At 45.6% G+C, this 17,150-nt stretch overlaps 1 protein-coding gene across 1 annotated transcript; it reads left to right on the forward strand.

The window, feature by feature from the left end:
• Positions 1–178: 178 nt before the first annotated feature.
• LOC136500168 (UPF0481 protein At3g47200-like) lies at positions 179–1,595 on the forward strand. The gene has a single exon (XM_066495554.1). It carries the CDS (start codon positions 205–207, stop codon positions 1,522–1,524), a length of 1,320 nt encoding a protein of 439 aa, XP_066351651.1. The 5' UTR covers positions 179–204; the 3' UTR covers positions 1,525–1,595.
• The last annotated feature ends 15,555 nt before the right edge of the window (positions 1,596–17,150 follow it).

Raw genomic sequence — 17,150 nt, forward strand, 5'->3', positions numbered from 1 at the left:
CTTTCTCAGCCAATCTGCGTACGTACTCGGCAACACGCTCCACAGGAATATTAGCGTACACACACCAGAGAGGCAGAGACGGTGCCGCCGCGTCAGGTCAACTCCTGTAGCCGCGCGTTCCCGTCCTTCAAAATCTCCGTCCCCTCGGGCCTCGGCACACGTTTCTCCCCCGCGGGCGTCTGGTGTCGTGTCGTGTCGCCCACCATGGAGCGGGAGACAAACGGCGGCGCGGCGACCGCGGGCGAAGGGAACGGCTTCTTCTGCCACGACGACGCGCAGGTGGAGGCCATGCAGCGGCGCGTGGACGCGGCGGCGCCCTTGGCCGACGACCCCTACACCATCTTCCGCCTCCCCTCGGCCGTGCGGGAGCGGCACCGCGACCTGTACGAGCCCAAGGTCGTGTCCGTGGGCCCGTACTACCACGGCCGCGCCGGCCTGGGCGCCGCGCAGCAGCACAAGTGGCGCCTCCTCCGCGACTTCCTCTCGCGGGGCGGGAAGAAGCAGGCCGCCGCCGGTGGCGGCCTCGGCGCGTACGTGCGCGCGGCGCGTGAGGTCGAGGCGGACGCACGCCGGTGCTACGCCGAGGGGGTCGGCCTGGGCGCGGACGAGTTCGCGGAGCTGCTGGTGCTCGACGGCTGCTTCGTTCTCGAGTTCTTCCTCAAGAAGAGCGAGGGGCAGCTCGCCGCGCCCGGGGGCGCCAAGTGGGCGTGGCACCACATGTACCACGACGTCCTCCTGCTGGAGAACCAGATACCCTTCTTCGTCATCGAGAAGCTGCACGGCGTCGCCTTCGCCGGCGACGACGGCGGCGCTGATGAGCGCGACGCGCTCCTGGACATTTTCTGCAAGGCCTTCGCCGGCGACCTGCCGTCGAGCCGCGTCATCCGGCCGCGCAGCGACAAGACCATCCACCATCTGCTGCACCTGCACTACGAGTGCAACGTCCGCAACCCAGCTGCCGATAGCGACAAGGCCCGCCGCAACAGCATTGGCGACGCCAACGGCGCGTCGCTGGCCATCTGGAAACAGCCGGCAATCCCGTCGCCGCGCTCCGGCGAGGGCGCCGGCGCCGGCAGCAAAGGTCGTCTGACGTCGATGATCCCGCCGGCGGGCAAGATGGAGGAGGCCGGCGTGACGTTCAAGCGCAAGGCGACCCCGCGGGACGTGTTCGACGTCAGCTTCCGGTACGGCGTGCTGCACGTGCCGGCGTTCGTGCTCGACGAGGGCGCCAAGGTGCTGCTCGCGAATCTGGTGGCGTTCGAGCAGGGAGGTGGCCGCGCGGCGCGGCAGCTGGACGAGGGCAACCTGGTGACGGGCTTCGTGGCGCTTGTCGGGTCGCTCGTGAACTCGCGGAGGGACTTGGAGGTGCTCCGCCGGTGCGGGATCATGCATTGCATGCTCGCCGACGACGACGCCGTAGCCTACTTCAACCACGTGGTACAGTACACGACCATGGACTACGATCGCCACCTGCTGGCCTGCCTATTCAGGGACGTTAGAGAGCACTGCCATTGGAACAGATGATCGCTCTGCACTACCGTGTTCCATTTGGCATTTGTGTAATTATTTATTTGGAATTATATATTGATTTTGTATCCATCAAACTAAAGACATCTACTCATTACTTCATGCACTGACAATTTAAATGGGGAAAACTAAAGAATAATTGATTTATTTAGAGAGGACAAACCATTTATTTTTCTCTGAACAAGAGAGACGGCGCCGGCTTCGATGGACTAGTGGGCAACAACAAACTGACCCCTGCAGACCATAGCTTGGTGGGAGGAGGCCACACGCAAAGCGCCTAGAGCGGATCGACAGTTCAATATATGCTCCCTGTTTATTTGGGTTTGTTTAGCTGATAAGATATGACTGAAAGTATTGTTGGCTGATTTGGTGTGAGAGAAAAATACTATTTGTTAGCTGAAAAATACGGTTTATAAGCCAAACAAGCCCAAACGAATATGGCGATGGTGATAAACACCTTCTGAGGCCTCTGGAAAGAGGTTCAAAGGAGAATCTTCGTCAACACTACAGAAACAATGTTGTAGGTGGCTGTTAGAATTAAAGATGACATAGAGTAAAGAAAGGGAGCATTCGGTTAGGGGTTGCTTCATCTTTTGAGAAAAAAGGCTTTTCTCACTAACGTGTCTCCTGTTCTTGGCCTCGAGGGGCGTGTTGTCTTTGCTTGTACATAAATACCTCTTTCTAACTCTTATCTTAATTGAAAGTCAGAGCTCCTGCAATTATTATTTTTAGGTAGTCGATTAAGCGGAGTGTGGACAAGGACGCTAAAACGTCAAGAGATTGGCGTGCTATGACTATGAATCATGCGGTAGAGGTACATAAAAGCAGGAGGAAGAGAGAGACGGTGCCGTTACAGATAACTAGATGATATGTTGTGCATTGATGTGGGATTTTGTAGAGTTGGATGAAAAGAGAGATTATGGACACTACGTAAAAAACGATTTTTAGCAACGGTTCGATTTTTTTGTAGGGGCGGCTGGTGATGGAGCCGCCCCTACAGTGGCGTGATCGGGTGCCCAGACACCAGCCGCCCCTACAAATGGAACAGCAGGAGCGGCTGGTGTTACGAGCCGCCCCTACAAATGAGGTCTGATTTGTAGGGGCGGCTCAATCATCAGCCGCCCCTGGAAATGCTATTTGTAAGGGCGGCTGGTGATTGAGCCGTCTCTACAAATAGCCCCGTATTTATAGCACCGATTTGTAGGGGCGGCTCAATCACTAGCCACCCCTACAAATGCCCCCATATAAAACAGATGCATCACCTTTTTTCTCCTCGGGTCACTCACTCCAACCCGTGAAAGAAAGGTGGGGAGGCCTTTGGCACCTCCCAAAAATTGATCTACTAAGGGGAAAGGTTTTGGTCTCAAATCCTTTGGTGGAGAGGTTGTAGAAGGTAAGAAAATGCTATTCCATACTTTTTTGAAGTTTTAATGGTTGGTTAGTGAGTAATTAGAATTTTGTTTTTCTCTCTCTTCTATGGTGCTTGAGCTATTTATGAAGCAAATTAGATCCAACTTTTAAATGTACTAGGGTAAATTAGGGAGGGGAACAAGATCATACCCTTATTTGGTCCATGTTTCTTGATTTTAGTGAACAATTAATTAGTTTTATGGATGTTTTATGTGCATGTGGATCTAGATCTAGGGTTTGGTTTTTTTATTAATTTTGTTTTTGTAAATTTATGTTTGATGAAATTGGACTAGGGTTTGTATGAAAGATATTGGGTAAAGTATAATTGTTGTTAATTGTTGTCTTTGAAATTATTTATTGTAATCAATAAATATGTATTTTAATTATTTATGGATAAATGGGCCGTTAATTAATTTTCTTTTACCATGGTATGTTTGTATGCTTCATGTGATTATATTAGATTTATATTCATATATATCTGAAGTATATACAATTATTCTCAAGTAATTATTAATTTGTTTCATTTTTATATATATCTGAATAAGTACTCCTTTAATGTTTGTTTTGTTGTTGTTGTAAAAGATGGAGTACAGGAACTCTTGGATGTATGGTTCGTTAAGGTTCAAGGCAGGTTTCCGTGAAGAGGTGGATAAATTTATTGAAGCCGTAAAGAAGCATGCAACGACATTGAAAGAGAATAAGGATACAATTATTTGTCTATGTAAAGATTGCAAGAACCGTATGGCATGGACAGATGTGACTATCATCAGATCACATTTGATTATGTGAGGATTTGTTGAGGACTACACAGTGTGGATCCATCATGGTGAAACGGTTATTGTTAACGACGAGGATGAGGAGGAATACGACGACGAAACCATAGAATCCCTGTCCCAATATTCAGCAGAGCTTGATGCACGAATGGATTTTGAGTTTGGCAATGAACAAGGTGGTGATGCTGGTGGTTGGGATGATAACGACGATGGTGGTGCCAATAATGATGGTGGAGCACGTGTCGGGGATGAAGATGATTTGAAGGACATGATTCAAGCCCTTAGACCAGAGATTTTACTAAATAGCCCGAAAGGTCTAGAAAATTTGGAAAGAGTGACAAAAGCATCAAAGGAGACTGTGTATGGTGTTGAAAAGGGTTATCCGATACATTGGACATTGCTACGTTTTGTGTTTGAGCTACTCATCCTGAAGGCTAAGTACGGCTGGTTAGACTGTAGTTTCAATGATCTATTGCATCTCCTATTATGGATGCTGCCATAACCAAACTCAGTTCCCACCAACACATACCAAGCGAAGAAGGTCATAAGTCCATTGACAATGGGGGTTGAAAAAATCCATGCATGCCTCAACCACTATATACTTTTCGTGGCGAAACGTTCAAGTCACTGGATAAATGTCCCCGGTGTGGGGCCAGCCGGTACAAGAACAATGCCCTTTACGGTGGGGATGAACCCTCCACAGGGAAAAAGAGGAATAAGAAGGGTACCAAAAAGGTGGTACAAGAATCTCAGACCCTAGAGGACACTCCATTAGGCAACGATGCAAAGTAGAGAAGAATTCTTGCCCTGGTAATGTGGTACCTGCCAGTGACCGACCGCTTGAGACATATCTTCCTAAACCCTAAAGAAGCCGCACTCATGACATGGTGGGATGATGAGCGCAAGGTGGATGATGATAAGATTGCACACCCGACTGATTGTAGTCAGTGGCAAAGGTTTGATGAGAAGCACAAAGAATTCAGCGATGACCCAAGGAATGTATGATTTGGCTTGAGCACCGATAGAATGAATCCCTTTAATGAGAGGATAAGCGACCACAACACATGACCAGTGATCTTGACCATGTACAACATCCCAACATGGCTGTGTTAAAAGAGAAAGTACCTTCTCCTCACTATTCTTATTTCTGGCCCTAAACAACCAGGCATTGATATAGACGTGTTTCTCGAGCCCTTGATGCAAGAAATAGAGAGGCTATGGAGGCATGGGGAGCAGATGTACGATGCGTTCTGAAAGGAGGACTTCATATGTAGAGCTATAATATTTGTTACTACCAATAATTATCCTGCGCTGTTTGCTTTGTCTGGACAGATCAAAGGGAAGACGGGATGCTTGGTTTGCTTGGATGGTACTACATGGGTGTACCTAGATGCATCCAAGAAGATAGTTTACCTAAGGAACCAACACTTCTTAAAGATAAGTCACAAGTACCACAGCAAATTGTTCTTTAGATTTTATGACAATGCCTCGGAGATTGAACCCCTTCTGGAGAGACGTCATAACAGAGAACACGTGTACAGAATGGTGAAAAACATACGCATCGTCTATGGAAAGAAGAATCTGGATGGGATGAACATAGATAGAAGCACACCTCCTGTCGAAGGCGTACCTTTCAAGAAACAATTGATCTTTTTTCAGTATCTGCCTTATTGGCTAGACTTGAAGGTCCCCCATACCATTGATGCTATGCACGTGTAGAATAATGTCTTTGAGAGTCTCATTGCTACCTTGATGGACATAGGCAAGTCAAAGGATGGTCTGAAAGCATGGAAAGACATGATGCAACTAAACGTGATGCCACAGCTTCACCCAGTACCTAAGGCTAATGGAAAATACACTCTGCCCGTGGCGTGCTTCAACCTAACACCAGACGAGAAGAGAGCTATATACACTTTCCTGAGAGGGATCAAAGTCCCGACTGGGTTTTCAGCAAATGTGAAGAAGCTAGTGTTGATGAAGGACTTGTCAATAACACACTGCAAGGCTCACGATTGCCATGTGATGCTGACAGTATTTCTACCTATTGCAATCAGGGCTATAAAGCCGGAGTTCTTGAAAATAGCCATCACCCGCATGTGCTACTTCTTTTCGAAGATCTCATAAAAGACGATTGGCAAGGAAGAGCTAAGTGACCTATATGAATTTATGGTGGAGACACAAAACCAACTGGAGATATATTTACCTCCTGCTTTTTTTGATATAATGCCACATCTCATGATTCATATGGTTCATCAAATACAGGCGCTTGGCCCTTGCTACTTGCATGAAATGTGGTCCTATAAGCGGTTTATGTCAGTTCTAAGTCGATACGTGCATAATCGAGCATACCTAGAGGGCTCCATGATAGAGGGTTACAGTACTGAAGAAGTCATCGAGTGCTGTCAAGAGTACCTAAAAGTATAGAAAGGGATTGGTAAACCCGATTCTCGTCACAAGGGTAGGCTGGCTGGGAAGGGCACCAGTGGTAGAAAAGTGTCCATCGACCATGATTACAAAGAGGTAAGTCAGGCGCATTACAGTGTCTTATAGAGTACACAACTGATGCAACCGTATATTGATGAACACTTGGCTATCATTATGGCGGAGAGAAATGGCCGTTCGGATGATTGGGTCATGAAACAACACAAGCAACGACTAACTACATGGTTGAAGGACCAAAACATACCGCCTAGAGAAACCATAGACTCTATTACCATCAGTAGGTTGGCGGAGGGACCATCGAGACAAGTGACATCTTGGAATGCTTATGACATCAATGGGTATACGTACTATACCCACGCAAAGGATAGTAAATATGTGAACCAAAACAGTGACGTTCGAATAGAGACTCTCGATGGATTAGGGCGAAAGATCCAATACTTTGGCATCATTGAAGAGATATGGGAACTTGACTATGGAAGGGATATAACGGTGGCCCTGTTTCGATGCCGCTAGATCAAACAACACCAACTGAACGAGATTGGATTGAGAGTCCTAGACCTCGAGAATCTAGGCTACCAAGATGACCCTTGGGTGCTCGCTTCACGTGTCGCATAAGTTTTCTATATGTCTGACCCACAAAGTAACATCCCCCCGAAGAAGAAGACAAAGCACATGGTTGTCTCTGGGAAACAGCACATTATTGGAGTTGATGGCGTGGACGATGTTGAAGCTTACAATAACTATGATGAGATGCCACTATTCACAGACTTTCCTAAAAAGATCAGTGTTGTGGAGAAGAACCTCCCCAAAGACATAATGCCATGGGAACAAAAAGGTGTCAAGGGAAAAGTCGTTACAGCGGGCTAGCTAGTTGTTGAACGTGGAGTGTTTGTGTAAGTGTGTGTTTGTAAGACTTCATTTATGCATGCGTGTGAGACTATATATTTATATACGTGTGTAAGACTACATATTTTTGTATGTGTATGAGACTACATTTTATGCATGTGAGACTACCCTTTGCAACATCCAGATGGCTCTATTTGAACATCCACTCTATTACTAGTAAAATTTTATGAAATCACTTAACACTTTATGAAATGAAGAAATGACCAAAATAAAAGTATGCGATCTTGATGTGTTTTTCATCTGAAATCATTTACTCTTTCAAAATATTGTTTCAAGTTGAAATTGTTTGATTTTCAAAATTTGAATCGTTCAAACAAAGTCACATGACAAGATGACCAAAATAAAAGTTGTACATGTCGATGAGTTATACAACTTTTATGTTTACAACATTTTCATTTTATTTAATTTAAAGTCATAAAATTGTAGTTGAAGTTTTAAAATTCAAATTTATAATTTTTGTTTTTTTTATTTTCTATATTGTTTTGACTACAATCGTTTATATATATATTTCTTCATATATATTATAATACAAAATATTATATTTGTGCATATACACAATTTTTTTTATATTACTTTTATTTTGGTCACAATTGTTTTATATATACACAATTGTTTTTATAATATAGAATTAAGAATTTAAAAAATAAAAATATATTTCTAGGGGCGGTTGGATCAGGAACCGTCCGGCTGGATCAGGAACCGCCCCTACAAATGCATTTCTAGGGGTGGCTGGATCAAAAACTGCCCCTACAAATCATCATGTCTATATATACGAGGGCACATGGGTGTTGTCTTCATTTGGGCGCTCTCTTCTCCTCCGACGCCGGCCTGCGCCCCTTCCCCACCGACGCCGGCCCGCGCCACTTCCCCTCACCCGCGCGCCCCATCTCTCCCCCACGCGCCTGCTCCTTCCCCGCACCCACGCGCCTGCTCCTCCTCGCCCTAGGGTTTCTGACCCTGCCGCCGACGCCCGCCCGCTCCCCGGTGGTTGGCCCCCGCCGGCCGGCCGCTTCCCCTCACCCGTGCGCCCCATCTCCGCCCCCGCGCGCATGCTCCTTCCCCATACCCGCGCGCCTACTCCTCCCTGCCCTAGGATTTCTGACCCCACCGCCGACGCCCGCTCGCTCCCCGATGGTTGTACCCCGTCGGCCGGCCGCCCCAGGACAGCCCGTGCGGGGAGTTTCCCCTATGCAGGTCACCCGCCCCAGGACCTGCTACAGCTCTGTTTCGCGTGGTGGTTGATGTCCGTCTTCAACCTGTGCGTGTCGTCGGCACCTCGTCTCCAGCTTCCACTAGTCCCCGCCACATCTCGATCTGCTGGAGGAGCTGAGCCCACCGGTGATGAAGGTATGCTGCGTGCTAGTTATGATGATGATATTTGCAATGTTGCGGGTGGTGGCTGTCTCCTAGACTATCCCTGATCTGTGCATTTTGACTATCCACTGGATTATCGCTGAATTATTCTAGCATACTGCTTGAGTACAGAATTATTTCTTTAATGATCTGTTCTGACTTCCTGGATTATATACTATAGTAAAACTTAATTATTTGTTTTTTATCCGCAAGTACACATGTTATTTCTTATTTGCAGTATGGCATAATATGATTTGTGGTAGGTTCTTGCATTGTTCTAGCATGCTGGCTTGATTGTATTTTTTTATGAAAACTTGTGCTACTTGCTGGACTGTGATAGCATTAGATTAAGAAGTCACATTATAGAAAAAATAGCATTAGATTAAGAAGTCATATGTTGCTGTATCTCGGCCTAAAGCTCCAAGCTAACTACTGTTAGTTGACTAAACAATTCCTGGTAAACTACCCTAGCTATGTACCAGCAGGTTGCTAGTAGCAAGTTACATGAATAAGATATCTCCATCAGTCCTTCTATGTTACCACTCTTTCTCTGTCTTTTTGGTTATTTTTCATGGCTGTTTCTTGATGCAACATCAACACTTCTTGGTAGACTTGCAGCTTCTTCCTCCAGTTGGCTGCACACTTGCATCAGCTTCTTCTCGTATTATACATATACTGTATTTGCTTTGATGCTATTGTCTGTACTCTTACTCTTACTCTTACTCTTACTCGTACTACTCTCTATACTACTCTACTACTACAAAGTTAACTGGATATGTGCCTACTACTTCTCTTACTACTACATAACTACTGCCACTGCTCTATACTACTACTACTCTGTACTACTTAAGTGCTACTGATACTCTATACTATTACTTAACTAATACTTAAGTTGTCCTTGCTACTACTTTATACTCTTACTCTTACTACTACTTCACTACTCTTACACTACTACTCTTACTACTACTCCACTGCTCTTACTACTCCTCCTCTTACTACTCCTAGGCATGCTTGTACAACTGGGCATGCTTGTACAATTGGATGCCCCAATTTGGATCCACCACTGCTCCGCTCTGCTTGCTGCTCAAAATTGAAACAGGCTTCCAATTGTAGAAGCTGTTAATGCTTATCTTGGATATGATGATGGCTATTTCGATTTTTACACGCTGAGCAAAGTGCCTAGAGTAATGGACTAATGGGAACTATACACGATGTTCATGCCCATTTTGATTCACACTGAGCAAAGTGCCTTAGGTCAATGATGTTAGATTTTTAGGCGTAGGAGGAGCACCCTTAGGTGCGGCAGCCGCACCTTACTTATGATTGTTGTCTACAATTTTTGCTAGCTAATAATCAGTACACCCCCTCAGTGCATCCTCCCTGTCTAATTAGCACTATTTCCTAATGGTATCTATGGACTGATTAGTAGCTTTGATGAGAACTTGGGTTATTAATTAAGACTTAAGGCACTTTGCAATGATGTTTCTATACATTCTTAATAGTATTATTTCTCATCTGTGAACTGTTGGTACTCGTTTCCTGCCATTTGCAACAGCTCATTAGCTTATTAATCCTAGCTGTTCTTTCATTGTATGCTTGCAGCCTTGCACTTGTTTATTTAATTAGTGGGACTTTGATTCATCCAGTTTCATTTTTTTGGGAATAAATATCTGCTGAGTAGAAATAATCCTTGCATTTATATTCTTCTTCTTACATTGTCATTTGTATGCTTGTAGCCTTGCACTTGTTTGTTTATATTATTGTGGCCAGTGGCTACTAATCTTCTCTGTACTTGCTGTCTTCTCTGTACTCCTCTTCTAATACTACTCTCGTCTACTCCACTCTACTCCTCTCCTCTCCTAAGCAGCTGTTGCTTTTTTTGCTACTTCTACTACTTCCCTACTACTACTGTCTACTACTTCTGATTGTCCGATCTGCTTATCAGGTTCGGAAGATATTAAGCATATGATGTTCTTACATTGTCATGTTGCTTTTTCTGGGAAGCAGCACCTGCTTTTTTTTGCCAAATCTCCCATCTCCTCTATTTGTTGCCACCTTTCCTATCCTCTATGTTTTGGAAGCAGCACCTGCTTTTTTTTGCTAAATCTCCCCTCTCCTCTCCTCTCCTTTGTTTTGCCGATGATGAAATCGTCCAAGTCCATACATTATATGGAATATGAGCTGATGATCAAGAACTTATGAGGAACTTGGCATCATTAGCAGCCGCCCCTACATTACCTTCTTCTCTCTTCTCTGTTATGATGCCTTGATGCTCCAAGTTCAAGATCAGATGATGTTTGACATGTTTCTGAGGCCTCTACCACTGCTACTTATCATTTTTTATATATTGTTGTTTTATAGGACTACTTTGGTTTATAGACCTTTTTAATTTCTTATACCTTCTCGCGTACCTAAAGCACACTTTCTTGCATCTATTAGAACAAAGCACGAAATAATATCGTGGACACCAGACAGTGTAGCCCGATGCCCCGAGCATGATGAGCAGCTAACCCTTGAGGAGCAAGCACTAGAGGACCAGCTTACTTAGGAACAGTTCAATAAGGAGGTACAAAATGATCTAGAAGTGATGCTTACTCAGGAGCAGTGTGACAAGGAGGAAGGCCCCAAAGGAGAGGCTACTGAAGGCGAAGAAGAAGAGGATGATGCTGATGATGACTCAGAAGAGGGATATGTAAGTCCTGAGGATCCTTTCCCACGTGAAGCTAGAAGGAGGCCAACGGAGGAAGATTTGGACAAGGACTTTGACCCAAACGAGGAGGTAGGGAAAAAGCCTTAGCTTTTAAATTTTGCTAAAGCTTTGGCTGTGTTACCTCTGCTAACACTTTGACCTATCGTATATACAGGTCCCTCCTAAAACTCGGAAAAGATGACGTCGACGTCCGCGACATCTCGCTGGACAAGACAGAGTAGAGGAAAGGAGAGGAGAGGCAACAGCCACAGAGATGGATCACGATGCCTCTGCTCCACAACCTAAAGACACAACCACGACTACCAAGCCTAAGAGGAAACGAGGGAATAGAAAAGGAAATCTATATCTAGATAAGGCATGCTATGTGATAACAGAGGTTGGGCCAGTAGGGGAGGTCCTTGAGCCGAAGGAATTAAGAGGATGATTCCGTAATGCGATCGGGGCCCTAGTAAGAGATAAATTAAACCCAGCAATCCCTAACTAGAAAGAGGTACCAGAGAACAAAAAGAATAAACTATGGGATAGGCACCTGAGGGTCAATTTTAGATTTCCGGAGGGTAAGCACGAACTGGTAAAAAAATGCTGTCAGGATGATGGGAGAGGTATTCCGATGTTGGAGGTTGGAGCTCAACACAAAGTATATCCAAAAGAGGTTAACTCCCTTCAAAGAGTTCGGCAAAATAACTCCTAGTCAATAGGAGGAGCTCGTGGCTCAGAAGACTTCACCGGAGGCATTGGAGCTCAGTGCTCGTAACACCGAGCTAGCGAAGAGGAACAAACACCACCATCATCTAGGCCTCGGTGGCTACTATGCCAAGGAAGAGTAGTTTAGGAAGATGGACGAAGAGGCCACAGCTGCTAGGAATATTGATGTGACGAATCTGAAGGTACGCTCAAGGAACTGGATATATGCGAGGAGTACAGAATCATCCGGCAGTAATCTTAAGTTTAATAAGCCGGAGACCCAAGAGGCGGTATCAAGGATACTGAAATATGCTGAAGACAAGGAGAAGGGCTCCTTCAATCCTTCCAGAGAGAGGGACGAGCTTAGCCTTGGCTTGGGAAATAAGGAGCACACAGGCCGCACCAGGGGGCTAGGGAAAAGGACAACCTGGAAGTAAGGATTCGAAGAGGACAGGCACATGTATAAGAAACATGGCCGAGACTAGGAGACTAGTCTTGAGCTCCAAGTGAAGGCTCTAGTTGCGAAGGCGTTGGAGGAGCAAGGACTGTCTACGGAGCCACGGATATTAGTGACGCCGCCGAGAGAACTGGCATTAGTTGGCAGCCCTCCGAAAGTTCCTAGCAGCCAAGGTTCCACTGCAGCCATAACCCCCGTCGATCGCATACGGGAACCAACTAGTTGCATCTTGGTGTTTCTCAGCGGTCGACAGAACACTATGATGGAGGTGGCAATGGGTGTGGCACATCCTCCCGGTGGCTTACACCACAATAATAAGATACCACCGGACTACACTAGGGTCGAGGTGCATACCGTGAAGCCCGAGTTCATGCAGTGGAGGATAGACTACGCAACTCTCGAGGGGCTGGTGTTACTCAGAGACGTTATTGGGCAGTTTATCCTCTGGCACAAACGGGACATTATATTGACTGTTTCTTTACCGCTTCCCCTTCTCCCAAATTTGGAGCGAGTTCTTGTGGTTGGGGAGATATTTTCATCGTCTCATGACCACCACGTACCTGAGATGCCACATTCTTCCCCGCCTCCTAGCGAGCATGTGCATGATGAGATGCCACAACCTTCTCTAGCTCGTACCAAGCAAGTGCATGATGAGATGCCACAGTCTTCTCAACAAGCATAGTTGATACATGAACAACGAGTGCCTCCTAAAGAAGGTGATGCATAAGAAGACGAGGACGTGCCTGAATGGGAACTTCGAAAGAAGATTCCAATCAACATAAGGCCAGTTTATGTTCCGATCAAAGACGTCTTGTCGATGTTCAAGTGGTATTCCCATGACTAGTTCAAGCCTGAGAACCAAGTTAAAAAAGTCTCATCACAGGGTTCTGAGGAGGCCGTCACTAGCAAACTCCACCAAATTGCAAAGCAGTATCCAAATGTTGATGTCATCAAATGGTCAAAGGATTGCCCGAAAACATATGAAAGAGGCAAGCCTTTCCTACCAAACCGGGACATCCAGCGCCTACCACTTGGAATGAGAAGGTTCCATGATTAGTACTTGCGTGTTCTCCCAACAAGCATAGACCTCATACAAGCATGCTTTCCCACCGGCACATTTGGAAGCCCAGCCGGGAAAATTGTCTTTGACTTCAATGACATGCACACATGCTTTCACCTGGGAGAAATGGAGATGAATCTAATTTGCACGTGGTGTCTATAAGTCCTTGTCCTCCCGATATGATATGAATGTAATCTTTGAATTTTATTGTAACTAACCAACGCCGTGATTTATAGAATGCAAGTGCACATTGTCAAACAAATGCCAAGTGTGAAAGCCGGGTATGTAGACCCTCAAGCTATAGCCCAACCAAATTTTAATTACCCTAAACAGTGGACAGTGGATGCCAAAGAGCTAGCTGCTGCAAAGACTCTTCAGGAGAAAGAGCGCATCTGTACGGCGAAACTAAAGGAAGAGTCCCTTAAGGTTGCGGCATACATTGCTCTGGCTTTCAAAAATCTACAACAACACTCTACTATATGGCTACCATACAACTTTGAGTAAGTTCAACTATATACTTAAAGCTTTGTTCGATATATTTTATTCGATGCAAAAGAGCTTATCTAGTTCTATGATTAAATCCATGCAGCAATCACTGGATTTGTATAGCCGTTGATGTCGGGAGGAGCATGACATGGGTCTTTGATTCAATAGATAAGGACCCAGCGACATACAAAGACTTCATATCGATTATCAAGACGTATACATATCGACAATTCTCATTAGCTTATATGTTTGTATACATACTTGTAACGTTCACTTATGGATACTAATAAGTTGTATTTGCTAAAATAATTCGAATAGGGCATTTAGGTTCTATGTCACTCATCATCACGGAAGGCATGATCCAGCGAGGAAGGAAAAGCTGGCTATAAAAACACTATATGCGTTAAGTGTAACTTACTTCTTCAGTACTCCGTTATATGGCTGTCAAAAGCATTACCTAACATTTTCATATGCAAAACACACAGTGCCCCGAGCAGAGGCCTGGGAGTGTACATTGTGGATACTATATATGTTCTATGATGAGTAACACCAGTGCCTATAGGAGACACCCCTTAAGGATAAGTTTGAACCTCTTCATCAGTAGTATAAAAACTTCGTACATGGTATGAAATACTAAACCAAAACTTGTTCTCTTGTAGTGGAGAGAAGAGAAAGGAATGAAAAAAGACCCATACAAGGATGACCAACTCTTAGAGCTCGTCGGTGACCTTTGCAACTTCATATTGGACCAGATTGTACACATCAAAGGCGCCTACCATGACCGAGAGTCTGACTTAGATAGAAATCCTCAATACCAACACCTTCGTGAGACTGAAAGGCTAGCTCTAGGAAGTTGATAACAATGTTTATGGAATTTGTATATTAAATGATGGATTGTTACGAATTGGACTTGTAATTGTAGTTTATATAATACTATTGTGCTTGTAGTCGCGTTCGGAACGTTGGTCGCGGGGCGTTCGGCAACGCGAACGCGGTTCGGAACGTTGGTCGCGGGGCGTTCGGCAACGCGAACGCTGGATGGAATACGTGGAAACAAACAGTTCTGGTCGAATTTGAATTGTAAATTTGATTTTTTTGCAAGAAAACGTATTGTAGGGGCGGTTCTAGATTGAACCGCCCCTACAAACAGGTATTATAGAGACGGCTGGCACTACAGCCGCCCCTACAAATCGATTTGTAGGGGCGGTTGGTAATTGAGCCGCCCCAACAAATCGATTTGTAGGGGCGGTTCATAATACCAGCCGCCCCTACAAATCGATTTGTAGGGGCGGCTCAATCACCAACCGCCCCTACAAATCGATTTGTAGGGGCGGCCTGGGAACCGCCCCTACAAATGCATGATTTGTAGAGACGGTTCGGTAGGGGCGGTTGGCCAAACCGCCCCTACAAAGGGTTACCAGCCGTCCCTAAAAATGTTTTTTTGTAGTAGTGGGAAGAAGTGCAGAAAGCTCAGATATATAAACAATGAACAATAACGTGAATATGATGGTTCACCCCATTTTACAAACTTTTGCAGTGATAGTTTCTGACGTCATTTTCACAACTATCTTAGCACCACTCTTCTCTTCACCTAGAGAAAAATGTCCCAAAGTAGAACAATCTTGTCTTTTTAGCTTGAAATCATGAGTCTGTTCGCTTGCTCGTATACGATCGTGGATTATAAGCTGGAACAGTATTTTTCTCTCACATCAAACCAGCCAGCAGTAAATAATCCACGACCGTTTACGACGAAACGAATAGGCTGCTTAAACTTGGGAGACAATGACCCATCTTCAATGACTAAAAAGCTTGACAAAACGCCTACCAATCAAACGGTATCTGTTGATAAAGAAATATATATAGAGAGACGAGGAAACCATCTAAATGCTCACGTGAAAGCAGAACGTGTTACACTACGAAAGTGAGCATTGTTTGGGTTGTCACCTGGAGCTTATTATCAGCTAGCTGCTAGGCACATGACTAATAGACTGTATGAAGAAGCAACGTATTTTTTTTCAACGGACGGCAAAAGCTTTGCTGTAATTTTTATTAGACGAAAAAAATAAAAGGGATTTACAACCGCAACTCAAAAAGTGGTAGCATGTTTGCATGGGCTCCAGGCAGCAATCGACCTCGGCATTTCTAGGGTGGTGATGGCAACGGACTCACTTCTACTGAACAGGCCGTGGAATCCCAGGCATGGAGTTTGTCCTCGTCAGACTTTCTGATTGAAGAGATACAGGAGTTAGCTCGGCTAAACCTCCAATCTTTTCATTTCCGTGCTTACCAAGATCTTGTAACAAAGTAGCACATGGCTTAGCAGCGTTGGGACTTGGGGTGTGCGTGTGGGGAAGATGAGAATCCCTTAGAGGATCCATCTCCTGATTGTATTCAGTTTTTGGTGATTGCCGATCGTGCAACACCCGAGTAATGGAATTCTATTTCCGCTAAAAAAACTCAAAAAGCAAGAAGCAACACATAGAAGTCAAAATAAATTAATTACTACTTTTATTTAATCGGCCGCCAAGCCCGCCATACTGAAGTACGTAGCGGAATGCTTGACCAATTCCCATGACCAATTCCCATGCATGCGAGATGCATTCATGGAGAGAGGGACAGGAACAGAAGTTTTTTTAGATTAACCGGAGCTTTATATTAGCCATGAGCAGAATTACAGTCATCATCATATATGATCTCCCGTGGTTATAAGCCACTCCACCACCAGGTTTTCAACTTTTTACGGGAAGCCATTTTAGCACACTCATGCGCTACTCTATTACAGGATCTACGGACCGGAACATAAGATTGGTGCAGCCTTCAGGGTACATGCATGTTGTTCGCTCCTCTGCCTTGTCCGTTCGCCACCTCTCCGCTGAGGCACAAACGCCGCGAAGCCACACATGTTGTCTGCTCCTCTACCGTGTCCACGCATGTTGGGTTGTCGTGAGCTTTGGGGCCGGGTGAATTATTTTTCGGTAATCTTGGGCGTAGGGTGTCTGTCCGCGCCGACGCTCCCGATGGAACGCCCGCGCTAGCCCAAAGACCGCCCTCAACGGTAATTCTTATCTGCTCATCTACTCGCACTCACTTCCAACCGTTTAAAAAAAACTCACCTCACACATTGCCGCCGCACGCCCGCGCTGCCTCGGTTACTACACTCTCCACCGTGCCTCCGTCTCCACGGCCCCTCTGCTCCGCCAGCCGACATCTCCACCGCGCCAGAGCGCAGCAGCCCGTCTTCCCCCCCCCCCCTCTCCACTGCGCCTCTCGCCCGCCGCGGTCTTCTAGAGCGTGTGGATCCGCCGTGGCCTTATCCACCGGAGTGACAAGCTCCGCGCCACC

This window comes from Miscanthus floridulus, chromosome 1, assembly GCF_019320115.1.
Source record: "Miscanthus floridulus cultivar M001 chromosome 1, ASM1932011v1, whole genome shotgun sequence".
NCBI lineage: Eukaryota > Viridiplantae > Streptophyta > Magnoliopsida > Poales > Poaceae > Miscanthus > Miscanthus floridulus.